The sequence below is a fragment of the Lagopus leucura genome, unplaced genomic scaffold (genome assembly GCF_019238085.1).
Source record: "Lagopus leucura isolate 7727_CA_CO unplaced genomic scaffold, USGS_WTPT01 Super-Scaffold_100001, whole genome shotgun sequence".
Lineage (NCBI taxonomy): Eukaryota > Metazoa > Chordata > Aves > Galliformes > Phasianidae > Lagopus > Lagopus leucura.
In genome coordinates, this window is record NW_024962262.1 from 70,558,430 (window position 1) to 70,574,954 (window position 16,525).

Sequence of the window (16,525 nt, forward strand, 5' to 3'; positions counted from 1 at the left end):
GGATGGATACGTCTGATACGCATTTTCCTTTCTTGCCTTTTTTCAAAGCCCAGCAGGTCACAGGAACCGTGGATGGTGAATCTGAAATGCTGCGATGTGGAAAGTGCATGTTCTGGCTTCAAAAATGAAAATGAAGCTAACACAGATAACTGACATACAGTGCCTAGTCAGCTGAGTAACGTATAGTTGAGTGACCCTGACAGTTTCTCACCTTGACCAGTATCTATTTGCTTAAGATTCCTCCTCCCCTTTATTGCTGTTCTCAGTCTATGGCTACCAGAGTGAGATCGACCCTGCTGCCTCAGTGATACTGAAAGTCGTCAATCTACTGCATGGGAAGCGTGACAGAGAGGAGGACGAAAGGACAAGTGCCTCTGAAGAGCAGCTTGCACAGCAGCAGTGCTGATCTGCTGCACTCTGTCCCCTGTGTATCGAAACCATTGTCTGAAGAGAGGATTTGTTGAATTAGTTGTGCTTAGGGTGAATCTTGTCAGGGCACAAACTACATCATAATAACTAGACGTGCACCTCTTGAAATAGCACCGACCATCCACAGAGCAAAAGTTAGAAAGCAAAGCAAGCCATGTTTACCTTCAGTCTGTGATTCACCCTGTTTTGTACCCATTTACTTTGGGTTTCCAATTCATTGTGTACAATGCTTTCAGAAAAAGAAGTTTTAGGAATTTCCCTGGATTGCTGCTTCTGCTTAAATGTTTTGATAGGTATGTTTAGTGCCCAGAAGCCATAGCCAGGGTGGACTTGTGCCTGAGAAGCAGTCCTAGCCACTTAGCTGCAGGCAGTTGTTAGGAAGGGCTGTGCTGCTGTAGACTTTGGGAAAGCTCTATGGGGAGCACAGCCCTACAGCAAAACCCTTCTTGGGCTGCTGCCCAGATAATTGACAGCAGAATCGCTGCACCACAGCATCTGTGAGTCTCTGCTGCCTTGGTTTGTCTTTGGACTTGTTTCCTCTTATCTGTCCAACCTCTCACAGGTTCAAGCTCTTACTCTCTCCTGTTTTCTTCTTGACCAACATCCCTACTGTTTCTGCAGCCTCGTTCTCTATACATTCTTGTTCTTGACTGTACACCCGCAGTAATACAGCAGTAACTGGGGCATTTTTAGCAACTTAGATTTTTGTTTAACTTTCCATTTGTACCCCTGCAGAGGCCAGTCGTATATTTGGATATGCTCTGTGTCAGTCAGCATCATCACTCCGTCAAGGGATGTTTCAATAGTACGTTGAAAGTAAAACTCAGGCAGAACTAACATCACCTTTTGTGTTTTGGCAGGTTTAAAAGATGGCTGAAGATGGCAATGATGAGACTATGTTTGTTTGTAAGTATGAAAAAGAAGATTATTTACTTCTCCTTATGTGATTTGCCTGTGCAGGACTTTGGAAATTCAAGACCAAAACAAACTCAGTTTTTATTTAGAAAAGTATTTATGTAAAGGAAGCTGAAACAGCTTGTGGAGGAGTAGAGAGAAGGTTGCTAATTTTAAGCATGCCCATATTCCTGATTTCATTGGCAACAAACAAGCAAAGAGCTCTGTAGATGTGACTTAGCAGAACAGCTTCTTCGTGGCTGAAATAAGTGTGGCTGAAGGCCTGGAGCTTGCCAGGGACTGTCCTGTCCTTGTACTGCTGGCTTTAGCAGCCAGGGGTTGCTCCATATGAATCTCAGACATCTAGCTTGAGTTAAACATCTGCACCTCTGGGAGGAGTCTGCAGACTTGTTCTTTCAGGGCAAACCCCCTGTGAGATGTGCTGCCTGACCTGGCAGGTCTTGCTCACGCTGTACACTATTTTCTTTTGCCTCCATGGCTAAGCCAGCATTTCACGTACTTGCAAAGAAGTAAACACGCTTACCTGTGTGAGCAGAGGGGACTCGGATACTGGGGATCTGATCTGGGAAGAGCAGAACAGAGCCTATGTCCTTGATAGTATTCATCCACAGTCTTTTGCTCCTGATGGCCCTACAGCTGCATGTCAGCCTTATGGCAACTGTATGGGAAAGAAAATTTTCCCACTACCACAGATTTACTAGAGTTCCTATAACCCACCCTAGTGGGTACCAATAAGGATGTGGATGTAATGTCATTCCCTAATTGCAGATGGAAGGTGGCACACAGCCTTTTTTCCTCTTCCAGTGAAAGTTACAATCACAGAATTTCTCGAGCCTTCTTGTATTCTATGTAAGATTTTACCATGAAATATGAGGACTGCTTAAGTTCCAAAAAAGGGAGTTGTTGTAAATGACATTGTGCATTCCCATGGCTAACATCATTAAATATCTATTTCATAGACATAGGAGAGTTCTGGAATATTTTCATGAAAGTCTGTGCATACACGCCTGCAGGGTATTTTGCCATTTAAGCAAAATGCTTGGTTTAGGTTAGTTGTGTATTGTTCCTGTGGCTGTAATGTCTTGAAGGTGTCACACATGGAGAGTGTACCACCAGCTTTGGGGGTGGCTGCTCTGAGGCATCTCTTAGATTTTGAGAGCTGTGCCACACAGTGTTGGTCTCATATTCCCTCTGCTTTGATTATTCATCCACGATGCAGTGAGAACCACATACAGTTTATTCCCACATGTGTTTGGGACGATGCTTGCTGAGCCTGTACAGCAGCTATTTTAGTAGATGGTGTTTAAGTGGAGTCAAAAGATAAGAGGAATAGAGAAGTAAGTGTTTTGTTTCCTTTGGCAGCAAAGCCAGTTTGAGGAGCTGTCATTCTGGCAATTTCTTCCAGGTCTCTTTGGTGGTGACAACGTTTGCAGGTGATAATCTAATTCCTTTCAGCAGTCTGTTTTACACAATCCTCCGTGGCTCCTCTATCCTGGTTGGTGTTGGAAATTTATATTTAACCCAGATTATATCAAGTGCAATGTGAACTACAAGTGATTGAATTTGATCCATGTCAAACGTGGGGGAGTGGTGGTATGTTAAACTGCATCGTAGGGGAGGTGGCTTGGCTGTAGGCTTGAGGCTTGGCGGTGATGTGTGAGTAACACCTCCCCACTTGTCCTTCCCTTTGATCCATCTGTCTGGTGCTGTACAGCAAACTGGGCTGGGAAATTCATTCAGCTGGAAAAGGCACTGATGGGAAAAAATGGTTATTTCGTGACTTGGTTCACCAAGGACACCACAGGCTGCAGGAACCCTGCAGATATAGTTAGTTCACTGAGATAAACTTGCAGGGAGAGGTTTCCAGTCAAGAACGCAGAGCATTTTTAGCAGAAGGGCATACCCTGAACAAAACTGCTTTATTTCTTGTTCTTATTCCAAACAAAGTGTGCTCACCCTCTGTTTTGCAGCCTTGCTGGGGTTAACTGACTTGCCCTTGCGAATGTGGAGCTCTGAGAGGATAACCTGTGTGTGATGATCTCTTATGCTGTGTCAGCTGCTGACCAGGCAGGGCAGTTTGACTGCTGTTTTTCACAGCCAAGCGATGTGAATGCATTTTAAATCCTGCTAAGCTGGTTTATTTTAGAAAGTTTCAAATTATCCTACTCTGGAAATGATTTTGTAGGGGCCTTTCAGCTCTGGTAATTTACACTTATGCTAACACTTAATTTAGTGAGTTGAAAGTGAGTTAAGGAGTAGTTTGAATGCATTGGTTAGCTGACTTGTTTTGGAAGACACCAGAAGCTGTCTCCAGGCACTGCTAACTCAGTATTGGCTGCTGCCTACACCATACCTGAGGAGTGTGACTGCATCAGCTGTGGCTCTAGGCAGAGTTTGGCTCCTGCTCTGCCCTCGTGTCCTGCACAAGATCCCCTGTTTGTGCCCAGGGATGGGGCACATCTTATTTCTAAAAGGACTACACTGTCCAAGCTGTTTCCAAAAACCTTTAGATGTATTTTACATTGTGATAGATCTTGCATCTGACTCTTGAGAAAAAGGCAGCTGTTCTCCAGCAGTTTTCCATGAACTCTGTTTGCTGTCTGCTTCCTTGCAGGGTGCGAGGACTGTGGGCAGTACCATGATTCAGAGTGCCCTGAGCTGGGCCCGGTGGTGACAGTCAAAGATTCCTTTGTGTTGAGCAGGGCCAGGTAAGGAGCATTTGTGTTAGTGCTGATTAACTGATGCTCACGTTAGTTCTTTAAGTCGTGTTTGCTCTTTATTGGGTATTATCGCTGTTTCGCTGACAGCTGAGAAGCAAAGCCCTGGTCTGTGAAAAGGACACAGCCTTTATTAAATAGAAAACTGATGCATGCACTTAATTGCTTTTCTGAATGAAAGCCAAAGCATAACTCGCTGCTCATCAGGATTTGGCTTCTTTGCTCGAGTTTCTGGCAAAAAGTCAGATAGCTCCAGATGGGGGGATGACTTGTGCCTTGGTCACGTATCTGCAGCTCCTTCCTCTCCTCAAATGTAACATGCTGGCTTCAGACAAGCATATGCAGATTTCCCGGTGCTGTGAATGGTTGTATCTTTCTGCGTGATATTATCTCTGTAATTCCTCCATGGAGAAGCAAAGCAAGTTGTTCTCATTATTGTGACTCTGTACAAATGATTATGGATAATGCTTCTGTCAGGAAATCGACAGCATCGCAACAGAAACGGCCATGCTTGCTAAAAGAAACAAATAGACTCAATCTCCTTAGAAGAAAACAGCACTGAAGTAGCACATTAGTTTTACTTTTGGCATTGTAAGCAAAATTCATTAAAAGGTGTAAAATGTGGGACTTTTATAAGGAGAAAAGACAGCTATGATGAAGATGTAGTACAAATCCGAAAAGGGAAGGGAGTTTGTGTATCTTTATGTGCTTCTTGTAAGGAATAGTACAAACTGGTGATGGAGGTGCTTTTCTAATGCACAGAAAGTGGCCAGTGCAGTAAGTCTCCAACCCATCCCAAGAAGATTCAATGACAAGCTAAACTGTTCTTTTTTACCTTTTATGGTGGGGTGTGTTTTTATTGCCTTGTGATTTAACACTTGTTTGTTCATATGGTGGAGGACTGTAGTAACATCCAGATGTTCCAGCTGTGAGCATTTGTGAATATGGTGTGGGCACTGGTTTTCAGCTGCTTCTAGCAGATGTTAGCATAGGTGTTCCCTAGTTCCCTAGTGGAAGTGCTGGCTGCTGGAGAGTGGATTTGAAAGCAGAGTTTAAAAATGACCATATTACTGGGAAAAAAAAATATATTTTCTTGAAGAGTTTACAGCCGAAAACAGGTAGGATAAGAAATGGGAACAAGAATTGTAATTGAAACAAGATGTAATGTATTTTACGTCTGGGAAACAGTAGCTGAGAGAGTGATTTGTCTGAGGTTGAGGGCAAGTTTAACCACAAACCTGGCTATGGGTCTCTTAAAACTCAGTCTATTTGTGTAACCACATGGTAGCTGTTTTCCTCTGTTCTGCTGAAAAGATAAAATTGTTCCTATACGGTTAGAAAAAAAGAAATATCTCCTAAACTTCACAAACTCTACTACTGTATAATTCTTCTATTAAAACCAAAAGCTTTTTTTTTTTCTTTTTTTTTTTTTTCAATTCATTTGCTTATCACTAAGATTGTAATCTTTTTGTGTTTCTCTTCACGTAGACAGGAAAGTGGATGAGGCACTGGCAGCCTTTATAGAATAGTCAGCCTGTCCAATTAGATTTTGACCCATTAGCACAGAGCTGAAAAACCAGGGTTGTACTTGTCTGACAAAGGCATCCCCATGTGCATAGGGCTGTGTGGTCAGAGAGGCTGTTGATAGCCTTGCTAAAGTCAAGGCAAATTGTATCCACTGCCCTTCCCTCATCCACAAACCTCTGTGGCAATGAGTGTATCAGGTGTGATTGTTTCCAGTCCCCTGTTGCTGGTGTGCCCATAAATACCTCACAAAAGGTCTTGCTCCACAGTTTTGCCAAGGACTGAAGCAGGGCTAACCAACCTGTAGTTCATTTTGACTCTTTCCTGAAGGTGAGTGCAACATTTGTTGTTCTCTAATCATCAGGGACCTTTCCTAATGCCACGATATTTTAAAGGTGATACAGAGTAGCTTCAATATGGTGCTGGACCATCCCCTTCCACCCACAGACTCAGCCTGTTGAGTGCCTGGACTTAGATGGGTGGAGTGCTCTTAAGTAACTGCTGATCTGGCCCTCTTCCACTGCTGTTACTTTTTCTCTTCTGTTTATGAATTCTCATTGAAATAAAGGTATTTTGACAGAAGACAGTTTTCTGTCACTGGAGAGTGGAGGAGTGAATGCTGACATCTTTCTTCCCTTGATCCCTGCAATTTTGTCCCATATATGACTCAGTTCTTTATTCAATTCTTAGATCATCTCTCCCTTCTAATTTGGAGATAAGACAATTGGAAGATGGGACTGAAGGAGTATTTGCTTTGACTCAGCTAGTGAAACGTACCCAATTTGGCCCATTTGAATCCAAGAGAGTTGCCAAGCTTGAAAAAGAAACTGTTTTTCCCCTAAAGGTAAGATGTGGCATGTGAAAAGCAATAAAAGGGAATCAGCTTTACCCATGATGATTTTATGCTTTCTGCCACTGTGGGAAAAGATGGGCAAAGAATGTTACTGGGATATCTTTTAGGCATATACTGTAACAGTTTAATCTACAGAAGCATTCTGTGGGAGATAAGAGCTAGGATATAATCCAATCACACAATTGTTTGTCTGTCACTTGCATCTGATAATACAGGAAGTGTCAGGCACATGGCAGTTCATTTCAGGGTTTTTTAATCATTGGCTTCACTTTGATCTTGTTTGCTTAATCAGTGGCACGTTCATTAGTCTTATGGAACAAGCAGAATAAGTCTTGCATTTGCTTTATTTTTCTCTTGACAAGTTTTGATGGGAGAAATACCATGGTGAAAATTTAATTCATCCTTATCTTTTCAATAATACATGACTCGGAAGCAAAGACTTAGAAATGTGATGCAGGGGCTGATGGGTGTTTCACAGTGTGCTGTTAAGGTTTCAATCTGTTCTCCTCTATGGAATCATTCACATTTTGTGAAAAACTAGTGGCTATACCAAGACTTTTTGGGATGGGGGTTCTCTTTGTTCCCATCCTGCCCCTGGTAGCCCGTCTCAGACTTTTCTCATCTGAGGATGTGACTGATTCATGACGCAAACGTTGAGGCTTGTTCAGTGAACCTGATGTCCCTTGAATGAACACCATGGCAAAAATATCTATATACATTTTTTTAACTTTGCATTTTTTGTTACGGCTTTATCACGTGTATAATTTGCTTGGCAGGTGTTCCAGAAAGATGGGCCTTTTTTATACTTTGACACCTCAAATGAAGATGATTGCAACTGGATGATGATGGTGCGACCAGCCACTGAACACGAGCATCAAAACTTAACTGCCTTCCAGCATGACAATGATATTTATTTCACCACCTCCCGGGACATCCCACCAGGAACTGAGCTGCGAGTGTGGTATGCGGCTTTTTACGCCAAAAAAATGGAAAAGCCAATGCTGAAGCAGGTCACTAGTATTTCCAATGGTATGTGTGGGGGCCTCTTTTCCTTCTTAAGGACCCAAGCCTCTTAGGGGCTGCTAGTTATAGTTGCTAGTGCTGTTTATCGGTTAGGCTCTGACCCTGAATGTGTTAGCCTTCAGAGTCAGGCTAACTTGTGTACATGGTTACCTTACAAGAAGAAAGCACAGATTCTTCACCATGATATATCTCAGCTTTTGAAAGCAGAAGGATGACCTACTTGATGATTCGGCCTCTTCAGGCTCAACAGACTGGATAATTAGTTCTTAATTGAAGAACTGTTAGCTGCATCAAAATCACTTGAGGATACAAGAGCAAAGGGGCTCAGTTGTCAATGTATGTCTAAATGTATTTGCTGATTTGGTAAAGAAGCCACGTTTTTTCAGTTGGAGTGAAAATGTTTTGGTTTTGCTTAAAACTGCTGTACCATTCTGAAAAACTTTTACCTTCTGCAGCTTTACACGGAACCCACTGGAATGACGTAAGCTCAGAAGTAAGCTTCCATTCTACTTGATTGCCTGTGCATTGGCAAAAAAGGCAGCAGATTTACTAGAGCCCAAATTAGAATTGCCAGAGGTCTTTTATCTCTCTGCCCCTCTGTTTTTTTTTTTCCTATATTTGCATTTCTTTAGCTAAAACGCTTGATCCTTCAGCATTGCAAGGGAAATTTCTGTTGTTGAGTTGGGTGTACTCCCATCTGGTGTTATTGCTACGCTGAGTATAATTTGGGGTGACAAATGGCCTGCAGAGAGGCCAGTGCTAATAACATACAGCTAATCTTGGTAGTAAGCACAGTCTGGAATACTGAATTAGTCTTGTAAACTTGTTTCTGAATTTAAGATTTTTCCAAGTGGTATTAATTGAAGGGTTTCATCTTTTTCCTCTTTAGTTTAAACCATTCATGTATTTTCATGTTCAAAAAGGTATTTAAAAATAGTGTTAGGGTATGTCCTGCTTTCTCTCTTCAGCACTTTCACTATATACCCCAGAATATGAAGGGCACATTGTGTCAAATTGGAGAGCAAGAATGTGCTGGTTAGGATTTTGCATGGTAATGTTTTCTGCGGGCCTGCTATAAGGCAAAACTTTTTAATTATAATTGCTGCCATCAGCAAAGAGCAAGAAAATCAAAGGGTTTGGAAAGTAAAGAAATGGAACTGTTTTTCCTCTCCATAGATGTGTGCTTGGTAGTGATGGAATGTGATAAAGAGGGGAACAAAGTCTCTCCAAAGCCCTCGACTGTCGTCTTCCCCCATAAAAAAACGAAGAAATCCAGCATACCAGTAGCTGATCCAACAGGTACGCAAAGTTATGGTAGTTTTAAGAGAGATAGAGGGCAGGTGTAAATGTAAAAATCTTCTAGGTATAGCACTTCATCATAGTTACCACAGTTATATATTCAGCAAGTACTTATTTAGAAAGTATTTGAAAGCCTAGATTTCTCTTGGCCTTATCACAGTTGCACGTGTGCAGCTTAAAATGTGACAAAAGGGACAAAAATTCCTTTAACCGGATGATTTTCATGAAAACAACTGCATCTGACTTTGGAGGTGATATGGGCTGGGTCGGGGGAGCTGCAAAGACAATCTTTAGACTTTCTCTGCAAAGTGCAGTTGTTCAAATGGTCAGGATCTCGAAGGAAACATGTGAGTGTAAGAACAGTGCTGTTTGCTGGCAGAGCTCCCCACATTACAATAATGCTAGAAGTCTAGAACGGTTCAGACTGCACTGAGTAGAACATGAACTCAAATTTAGTTAAATTTATAAGCAATATGGATATTACTGGCAAAGAATACGGAGGTCAGGACATAACTGGTGGTGTCACAGACCATCAGTCCCTGAGGCTGATTATGAAGCAATCTGCACGTAATCTCTGGTAAATGGAACAGCGGAATTAGAGTCCTTTTAACAAAAGTCACCATGTCTAAAAGTAAACTCAGAGTATGTAGCAATATATAGCATATATAGGGTATATAGTATATATGGAGTTCAGGATCAAAAGAAAGCATTCTGTGTCTGTTCTTTGAAAAAGTTGGTTAGATTTTACTCACTAGTATTAAAAATAGACAGGAAAAGAGCAGAAGGTTGCAGATGTGTAACAGAGAACTTCATCAGAGGAGGTCTATTCATTTTACATGGATACTGTCACAGTCTAAATATGAAGCTGGCCAGACAGCTGCTTTTCAGTTTAGCATGCTGATTTTTCCAGGAAAAAAAAATGACGAAAAATTTGAACAAGGCTTTCTACGTCCTTCACTCTACTATCTGAAAGCCCAGCTTTAACAGAAACAAAATGCTGCTGTTATACTTTGGGAACCCTGAAGTATTCCCACTGCTTGTAATGTTTTCATGTTTCCACAACAAAATATGCCTTTTTTTGAATCTTATACTGACCTTAAGTCATGCAGAGCTATTGCAAACTGACAGATCTTTGCTTCACCCTGGAAGCCTGACAAAGTGGAAAGCTAAGCAGATCATGACTCTTCCTGGGTAATCAGTGCACAATTGGGGTCTCTAGGTTCAAGGCAGGTAAGGAGCAAGGGAGACACAAAATGAGGGACAGTTTTCGAAAACGGACTTCAGTTTTGCAGATTGTGAATTGTCATTTTTACTAGCCACAGAAACTTCGTGACATAGATCCAATACCTTACATGTTGCTTAATAGTTTGACGTTTTTTTTTTAATTACACAAAATTTTGCTGTTCAGGCTTGCTATCTTTGGTCACCTTTACAAATCTCTCAAGATACTACTTTTTTTTTTTTCATAGCCTCTGAAGAAGGAATTCCTGTTTTTGAATTATTGGGAATCATTCAGACTGGAGAAGTGGGTACATGAGAACCTAATGAGGTTCAACAAGGCAAAGTGCAAGGTGTTGCACTTGGGCCAGGGCAATCCCAGGTGTTTTATACAGACTGGGCAAAGAACCCTTTGAGAGAACTGTGGAGAAGGACTTGGGGGTCCTGGTAGACCAGAAGCTGGACGTGAGCCAGCAGTGTGTGCTTACAGCCTGGAAGGTCAGCTGTGTTCTGGGCTGCATTAAAAAAGGGTGGCCAGCAGGGAGAGGGAGGTGATTGTCCCCTTCTACTTGGCTCTTGTGAGGCCCCACCTGCAGCACTGCGTCCAGGTCTGGGGCCCCCAGTGCAAGAAGGACATGGAGCTCTTGGAGCAGGGCTAGAGGAGGGCACTAAGATGATCAGAGGGCTGGAGCAGCTCTCCTGTGAGGAAAGGTTGAGAGAACTGGGATTGTTTAGCTTGGAGAAAAGAAGGCTCCAGGGAGGTGGTTCCAATATTTGAAAGGAGCATATAAACAGAAGGGAGAACGGCTGTTTACAAAGGTGGATAATGAAAGGACAGTGGGGAATGGTTTTAAACAAAGACAGAGGAGGTTTAGGTTAGATATGAGGAGGAAGTTTTTCACACAGTGGGTGGTGATGCACTGGAACAGGTTGCCCAAGGAGGCTGTGGATGCCCCATCCCTGGAGGCATTCAAGGCCAGGCTGGATGTGGCTCTGGGCAGCCTGGTCTGCTGGTTGGTGATCCTGCACATAGCTGGGGGTTTGAAGCTAGATGATCTTTGTGGTCCTTTTCAACCCAGGCCATTCTATGATTCTATGATTTTATTTATTTATTACAGTGTGGATGAGATCTAATGTGTGTAGTGTAGAACATTAAACATGCTTGTAGTAGCCTCAGAGAGCCTTTTATTTTGGCTTAAGAGCCAAGAACAAGAAGGAAGAAGTATCTTTATCATCCCAGTACAGATGGGGTACAGATTGGGCAGAGAGAGTTTAACTGAGTGCTTACTGTCATACAGTTTGAATCTTCTGTGCTGGTGTTCACTTCATCTAATTACAGTGTCATCCTCCTTTTCTGGGGAATTCTTGTGTGCTGTGGAATATTCTGTGTGTACCAAAAAATCTGTGAACTGGTCTAGATTTATGAGATACTCGTGACAAATGTAGACAGATCATCCAAGGACTGAAAGACAATGGACTGTGTGCAAAGCATTTCCCTTTGTTTTTAACTCCAGATCTATTTTCCTCTCTATTTCTTCTTGTGTGCCAGCTGATAGGCTAATTAAAATCCTAATACAGTAGACTGGTAGAATATCCAATTAACGAAACTAGTCAAAACCAGGTTTTCATTATTCTCACCCATACATCTGTTCATCCAAATGTTTTTAATCTGTGATGCTCTGCAGAGAGAGCAAGGATGATTTTTTTACTTCTGTCCTCAGCTCACCCAGTGGAGTAATGGTAGCTCCAATTTTAATGGTGCAAAAAAATACTTTTTATTGTGCCTTTAATCATCACAGCTCTTCAGAAGGTGCCGAAGGGACCTTAGGACTTTACAAAAGCACCAATGTTCTCCTGCAACCATTTAGATTCTTTTCTGACTTCAGGTGTTCATGTCTGCAACGTCCCAAAGTGGCCCCAGAGAATAAATCAGACTTCATTTCCTTTTGAATTAAACATGTACAGGCATCTGATTACATTGGTGGAATATAGCTGGGAAGTCAAAAATTAAGCAGCTGCCTCTGTGAGCCTCTTATTGCTTAAATCATCGTTTGTGATATACAAGGAGTCACTGCAAGCTGAATAAGACTACAGGGATTTACTACTTTCCCATATTCAAAGCTTTAGAGTATTTCTTCTTGTGATTTAGTGAGCACTCCAGAAGGCAGTGGAGCTGCAGAAGCAGAACCCAGCCAGTGGACATGTAAAGTGTGTTCATCTGCTTTCCAGGAGCCTCAGCTTTTGACAGGTAAGGAGTGCTAAAAATTGATGATGGTACTGAGACGTGTTAGGAGAGTTCCGTTCTTCCAGACTGCAAAGCTATATCCTTGTCCATGATGTAGTAAGATAAAGATTTTATGTTTGTGTTCCTTTGACAAAGAAGGTAGGGATGAGGGGTAGGTAAAATGATGTTATTAATATGGCAGCAAGCAATCTCTGGGCAAACAGCTGAGATATTGAATCTAGAAAATCGTTATCAAGAAAATGATAGGAATATTAGGAATATCAAGGACAGGGAACTGCATAAACAGTGTATAAGATCAGTAAGTGATCCCAGCTTGCAGTTACTGATACTGTCTGGTGTTTGTGACACAGATATAGTAATAGTAATAAAATATGTTTTTTCTGCATTTCATTTGCAGCTATTTTATTCCGTTTAAACTATTTGAGAGCTGTCACCATTTGACTCATTTTTGAAAAGGACACTCGGGTTGCTAAATAACTTGGGTATTTGGAAAAATGTACCCATTATCACAGAATTGTAGAATCCTTAGGGTTGGAAGGGACCTTTAAATGTAGTGTAGCCCAACACACCTGTGCTGAACAGGGACACCACAGCTACATCAGGTTGCTCAGGACCTTATCCAGCCTCGTCTTGAAAGTCTCCAGGGATGGCACATCAACTACATCTCTGGGCAACCTGTTCCAGTGCCTCACCACCCTCACTGTAAAAGACTTTTTCCTCATGTCCAATCTAAATTTACCCTCGTTAAGGTTGAAATTATCAGGGGCACAACCTGTTTCCGGTTACATCTAACAGACCTCTTAAAAATTGCAGTCAATGTTAGTAATTATGTGAATGTTTATCAGACAGTTTGCTTTTAGTTAGGATGGTATTGTGACTGCTTTTGAAATAATTTGAAGTGAGTCACTGTTAAATGAGGTTGACCTGTTCAATAGGCTTCAGATCAATCTATCCCTTAGTATATTTCATGGCAACCTCTTTATACTCTTGCTCTTTCCATCCGTTCAGAGCACTTGATGAGTCACCTGGAACAAGCTAAATGTGCCCCTCAAACCAGCCAAAGTGAGGTTGTTGCAGATAAAGTAACAGAGGCTCCCCCTGCGGATCCACCAGTGGTTTGTGATGCTGCCAGTGCCAGTACAGACTCAAGGAGAAAGGCCAGGCGGGGAAGGAAGATCAAAACAACAAAAGCAGAAACAGAAGCACCCCTTGTTGCTGAAGAGAAAGATCCTGCAGGTAAAACAAAACTGTAGAAAATGCTAAGTCCCCCCCCCTTCATGTGTCTTTATTTCTCAAAAAGGCCTACAAAGTAGCACAGAGACAGGGTGGGGTTTTTAAGACCATCTCTAAAGCAGATAAGTACAAACCTATCTTTCTGTCAGTTCCAGGTCTGCAATAAAGGTTGCAACATCTATAGTTAGATTACCTGCATTCTCCTGCAAAAGTTTTTAGGAATAGAAAGGGCCAGAGAAATGCAGGATAGTGATTATGAGAGACCTGCCTAGCTTCCTGCAAGATTCACAGAATGACCAGGATTGGAAGGGACCTCAAGGATCATGAATCTCCAACCCCCTGCCATGTGCAGGGCCACCAGCCTCCCCATTTAATACTAGACTGGGCTGCCCAGGGCCCCATCCAACTTAAAACCATTTCCCCTTGTCCTGCTATTATCTACTCTTTCCAAAGGAAGGAACAGGAGAAGAAGCATCTTCCCTCAAGCAGAGATACCTTCCTTTCTCTGACATAGGGTGGTGTTCCTGGAAGGGGCTTTTTTCAGGACCTTGCTGTTCTTTAAGGGAAGGTCACATAGAATATTTCAACTTGCATATAGTCAACTGGCCCCTTAATAGTAGGCTGTGGAAAGGTAAGACATTGCACTTTGACCTGTGATTTAGTAGCCCCTTTTTGTATCCTGCAAGTCATGCTTACTCATTAGCAATCTGTTATTTGTTATGCATATATCATTACAAAAGGAAAATCATGTATTAAGGTTTTCTTTCTAGCTATCACATTAATGCTGTATTTTTATGATATGTTTGCAGTGGAACGTGTAGCTGACACTGCAGCTGAAGTCCCACCAGAAGAAGTGGCTCTGCCATCAGCTGCAGAAGAGAGGATAATGGAATTGGTTTTAGGAAAGGTGCCTAGCACCACGAATAGCATCAGTTCAGTCACAAAGTAAGTGTTCTGGAACACAGAATTTCCTCTCAGGCTTAATCAAGATTAAGTAGCGTGCAACAGTTCTTCTACTGGGCCCATAGGTACTCTTTCTCATTTCTGTAAAAAACGTGATGCTGCTGCTAGAAGAGCCACAGAGATGGCTCATGTACTGTAGGGTGATGCATGTTGATGAGATATTGGTGCTAGAGGGCTGGAACATATGATAATTTCATTTTCTGTCACGTGACAGGTTTAATTCAATGTGATCCCAAAGTCTCTTGCAGTTTCACAATGAAATACTGTGCAATTGAATATACTCCTATTGAATGTTGGTCATAAAACAGGCAAATAGATTTTTGCTTTAAAAGAAAGCTAACAATTATTCAGTCTGGTTTGTATTTTAACTCATAAATCACTTCATATTGATTTGAGTGTGTCACCTCAGACTTAGAGCAGTGGAAAGTGAAAACGTAAGTATACCAGAACCTCAAGGAGACTTTTAAATATCAAGGACTTTTAAAATTATTTTTCGTCTTTCTGACTTGGTAAAATTGGCTTCTTGATTTTTATTTTTTTGCATAATAAAGTGCTTGTTAGATATTTCAAAATTAGCTAGTAATGCTATATACTACAGTCCTTAGCAGATACAGAGCCATCAAAAATGCATTCCAGCTGGTGGTGGTGCTGGGAAATAGAACACTGTTGCTTCTTGGTGCCCTGCTGCCTTTTTTACCATACGTGCTTTTTGCATGAAAACTGCCAAGATTTCTAAGCTGAAAGCATGCTAATGGTATTTTTTCAGAGGAGCAGAACGGATCCTTTGTGCTCCTCTGAGAGGCCTGAAAAGACAATCTGTGGGGTTGGTGGCTCCTGCTTCCTTTCTTTTTTGTCTTGGGTGAAGTTAATTCGAAGCAAGCTGCTTTCCAACATCTGCTGCTTCTAGCAGGTGGCCGAAAGGTCGTCTTCGCAATGATGAGGCTCCAGCGCTCCCTCTCCTGTCAGAAGCTGAGCATAACATCTTCTAGCTTTCGCCATCTGGTGGGACTTTCTTGCAACCTGTGGGATACCTTTCAGTCCCTGCCTTTCTTTCTCTGATCCAGTAGGTTTGCTCATCACCAAAACAGCATGTCCCTCAAAAGAAGTTTAATTCTCTCCAGTAGACATGGTATACGGCGGAAGCTGATAAAACAACTTGGGGAGCACAAAAGAGTCTATCAGTGCAGTATCTGCAGTAAGATCTTCCAGAACAGCAGCAACCTCAGCAGGCACATCCGTTCTCATGGTAGGTTTGCTTTTGCCTTGCTTGTGCATTGTTTCTTTCTCTCATTGGTTCCACTTTTGAGTAAAAACATCTTAAGCTATTCTTAGATATTGGTATGCATTGTTTTAATAGAGCTCTTCTTTTTTTTCTTTTTTAAGTTATGCAGACTATAGGAACTGAAATTATTTAAAATTTGAATCTAGATACAGATTTAAGCAGGGGGAAGGAGGCGCTGACTTTCCAAAACTATGAGTCCCTTTACAGATATATTCCCCCATCTGAACAGTCTCATGATCAACACTGCTGTGAAAATATCACCAAAGTGCTTTCCCTTCTGTGATCTGCAGTTCCAGGATTCCTCGTGACCTGCTTCTAAAGATTTTGCAAAAAACAGCACCTCAGAAAAGGGTGGGGGGGAATCAAACAAAATTGTCACTAGGTAAACTTCACTAGAATGAAGAAGGTTAAGATCTACTATCTGGATCTCCTGAATTACTAAAGCTTCTAATCATTAGCCTGTTTGTTTTGTTTGTGCTTTGATTTCCCCTGTCTTGTCTTAGAGTTGATTATTATCAGTTTCTGACTACTTTTTTTTTAATCTTGATTGATGCCCTCAGGTGACAAACTATTTAAATGTGAGGAATGCGCAAAGCTGTTCAGCCGTAAGGAGAGCTTAAAGCAGCATGTTTCATACAAGCACAGCAGGAATGAAGTGAGTGGAAATGACCAGCGGGCTTTTTCTGAGGTTATGTGAAAATGTGCAGTGAGCTTCCAGGTGCTCACTGGGGAGTTTGGGTCAATTATGCTTGAGCAGATATCTCTGTGAATTTCTTATAAGACTGATAAGGAGAGGTAACATCTTCTGTTAGAACAGCTCATCA

At 41.8% G+C, this 16,525-nt stretch overlaps 1 protein-coding gene across 4 annotated transcripts in view; it reads left to right on the top strand.

Moving 5' to 3' along the window:
• The window catches only part of PRDM15 (PR/SET domain 15), a 35,989-nt gene that overhangs the window by 1,317 nt on the left and 18,147 nt on the right, over nucleotides 1-16,525 (top strand). For 2 of the 4 annotated variants that reach the window (XM_042867534.1, XM_042867536.1), the window contains exons 2-11: nucleotides 1,290-1,335; nucleotides 3,959-4,052; nucleotides 6,276-6,429; nucleotides 7,215-7,467; nucleotides 8,638-8,760; nucleotides 12,128-12,226; nucleotides 13,232-13,459; nucleotides 14,266-14,401; nucleotides 15,484-15,665; nucleotides 16,262-16,356. In XM_042867534.1, coding sequence (XP_042723468.1) covers nucleotides 1,299-1,335; nucleotides 3,959-4,052; nucleotides 6,276-6,429; nucleotides 7,215-7,467; nucleotides 8,638-8,760; nucleotides 12,128-12,226; nucleotides 13,232-13,459; nucleotides 14,266-14,401; nucleotides 15,484-15,665; nucleotides 16,262-16,356 — 1,401 coding nt within the window. In that variant the 5' untranslated portion in view covers nucleotides 1,290-1,298. The remainder of the gene's footprint in view (nucleotides 1-1,289; nucleotides 1,336-3,958; nucleotides 4,053-6,275; nucleotides 6,430-7,214; nucleotides 7,468-8,637; nucleotides 8,761-12,127; nucleotides 12,227-13,231; nucleotides 13,460-14,265; nucleotides 14,402-15,483; nucleotides 15,666-16,261; nucleotides 16,357-16,525) is intronic. The other 2 variants (XM_042867535.1, XM_042867537.1) reach the window with 2 other exon arrangements.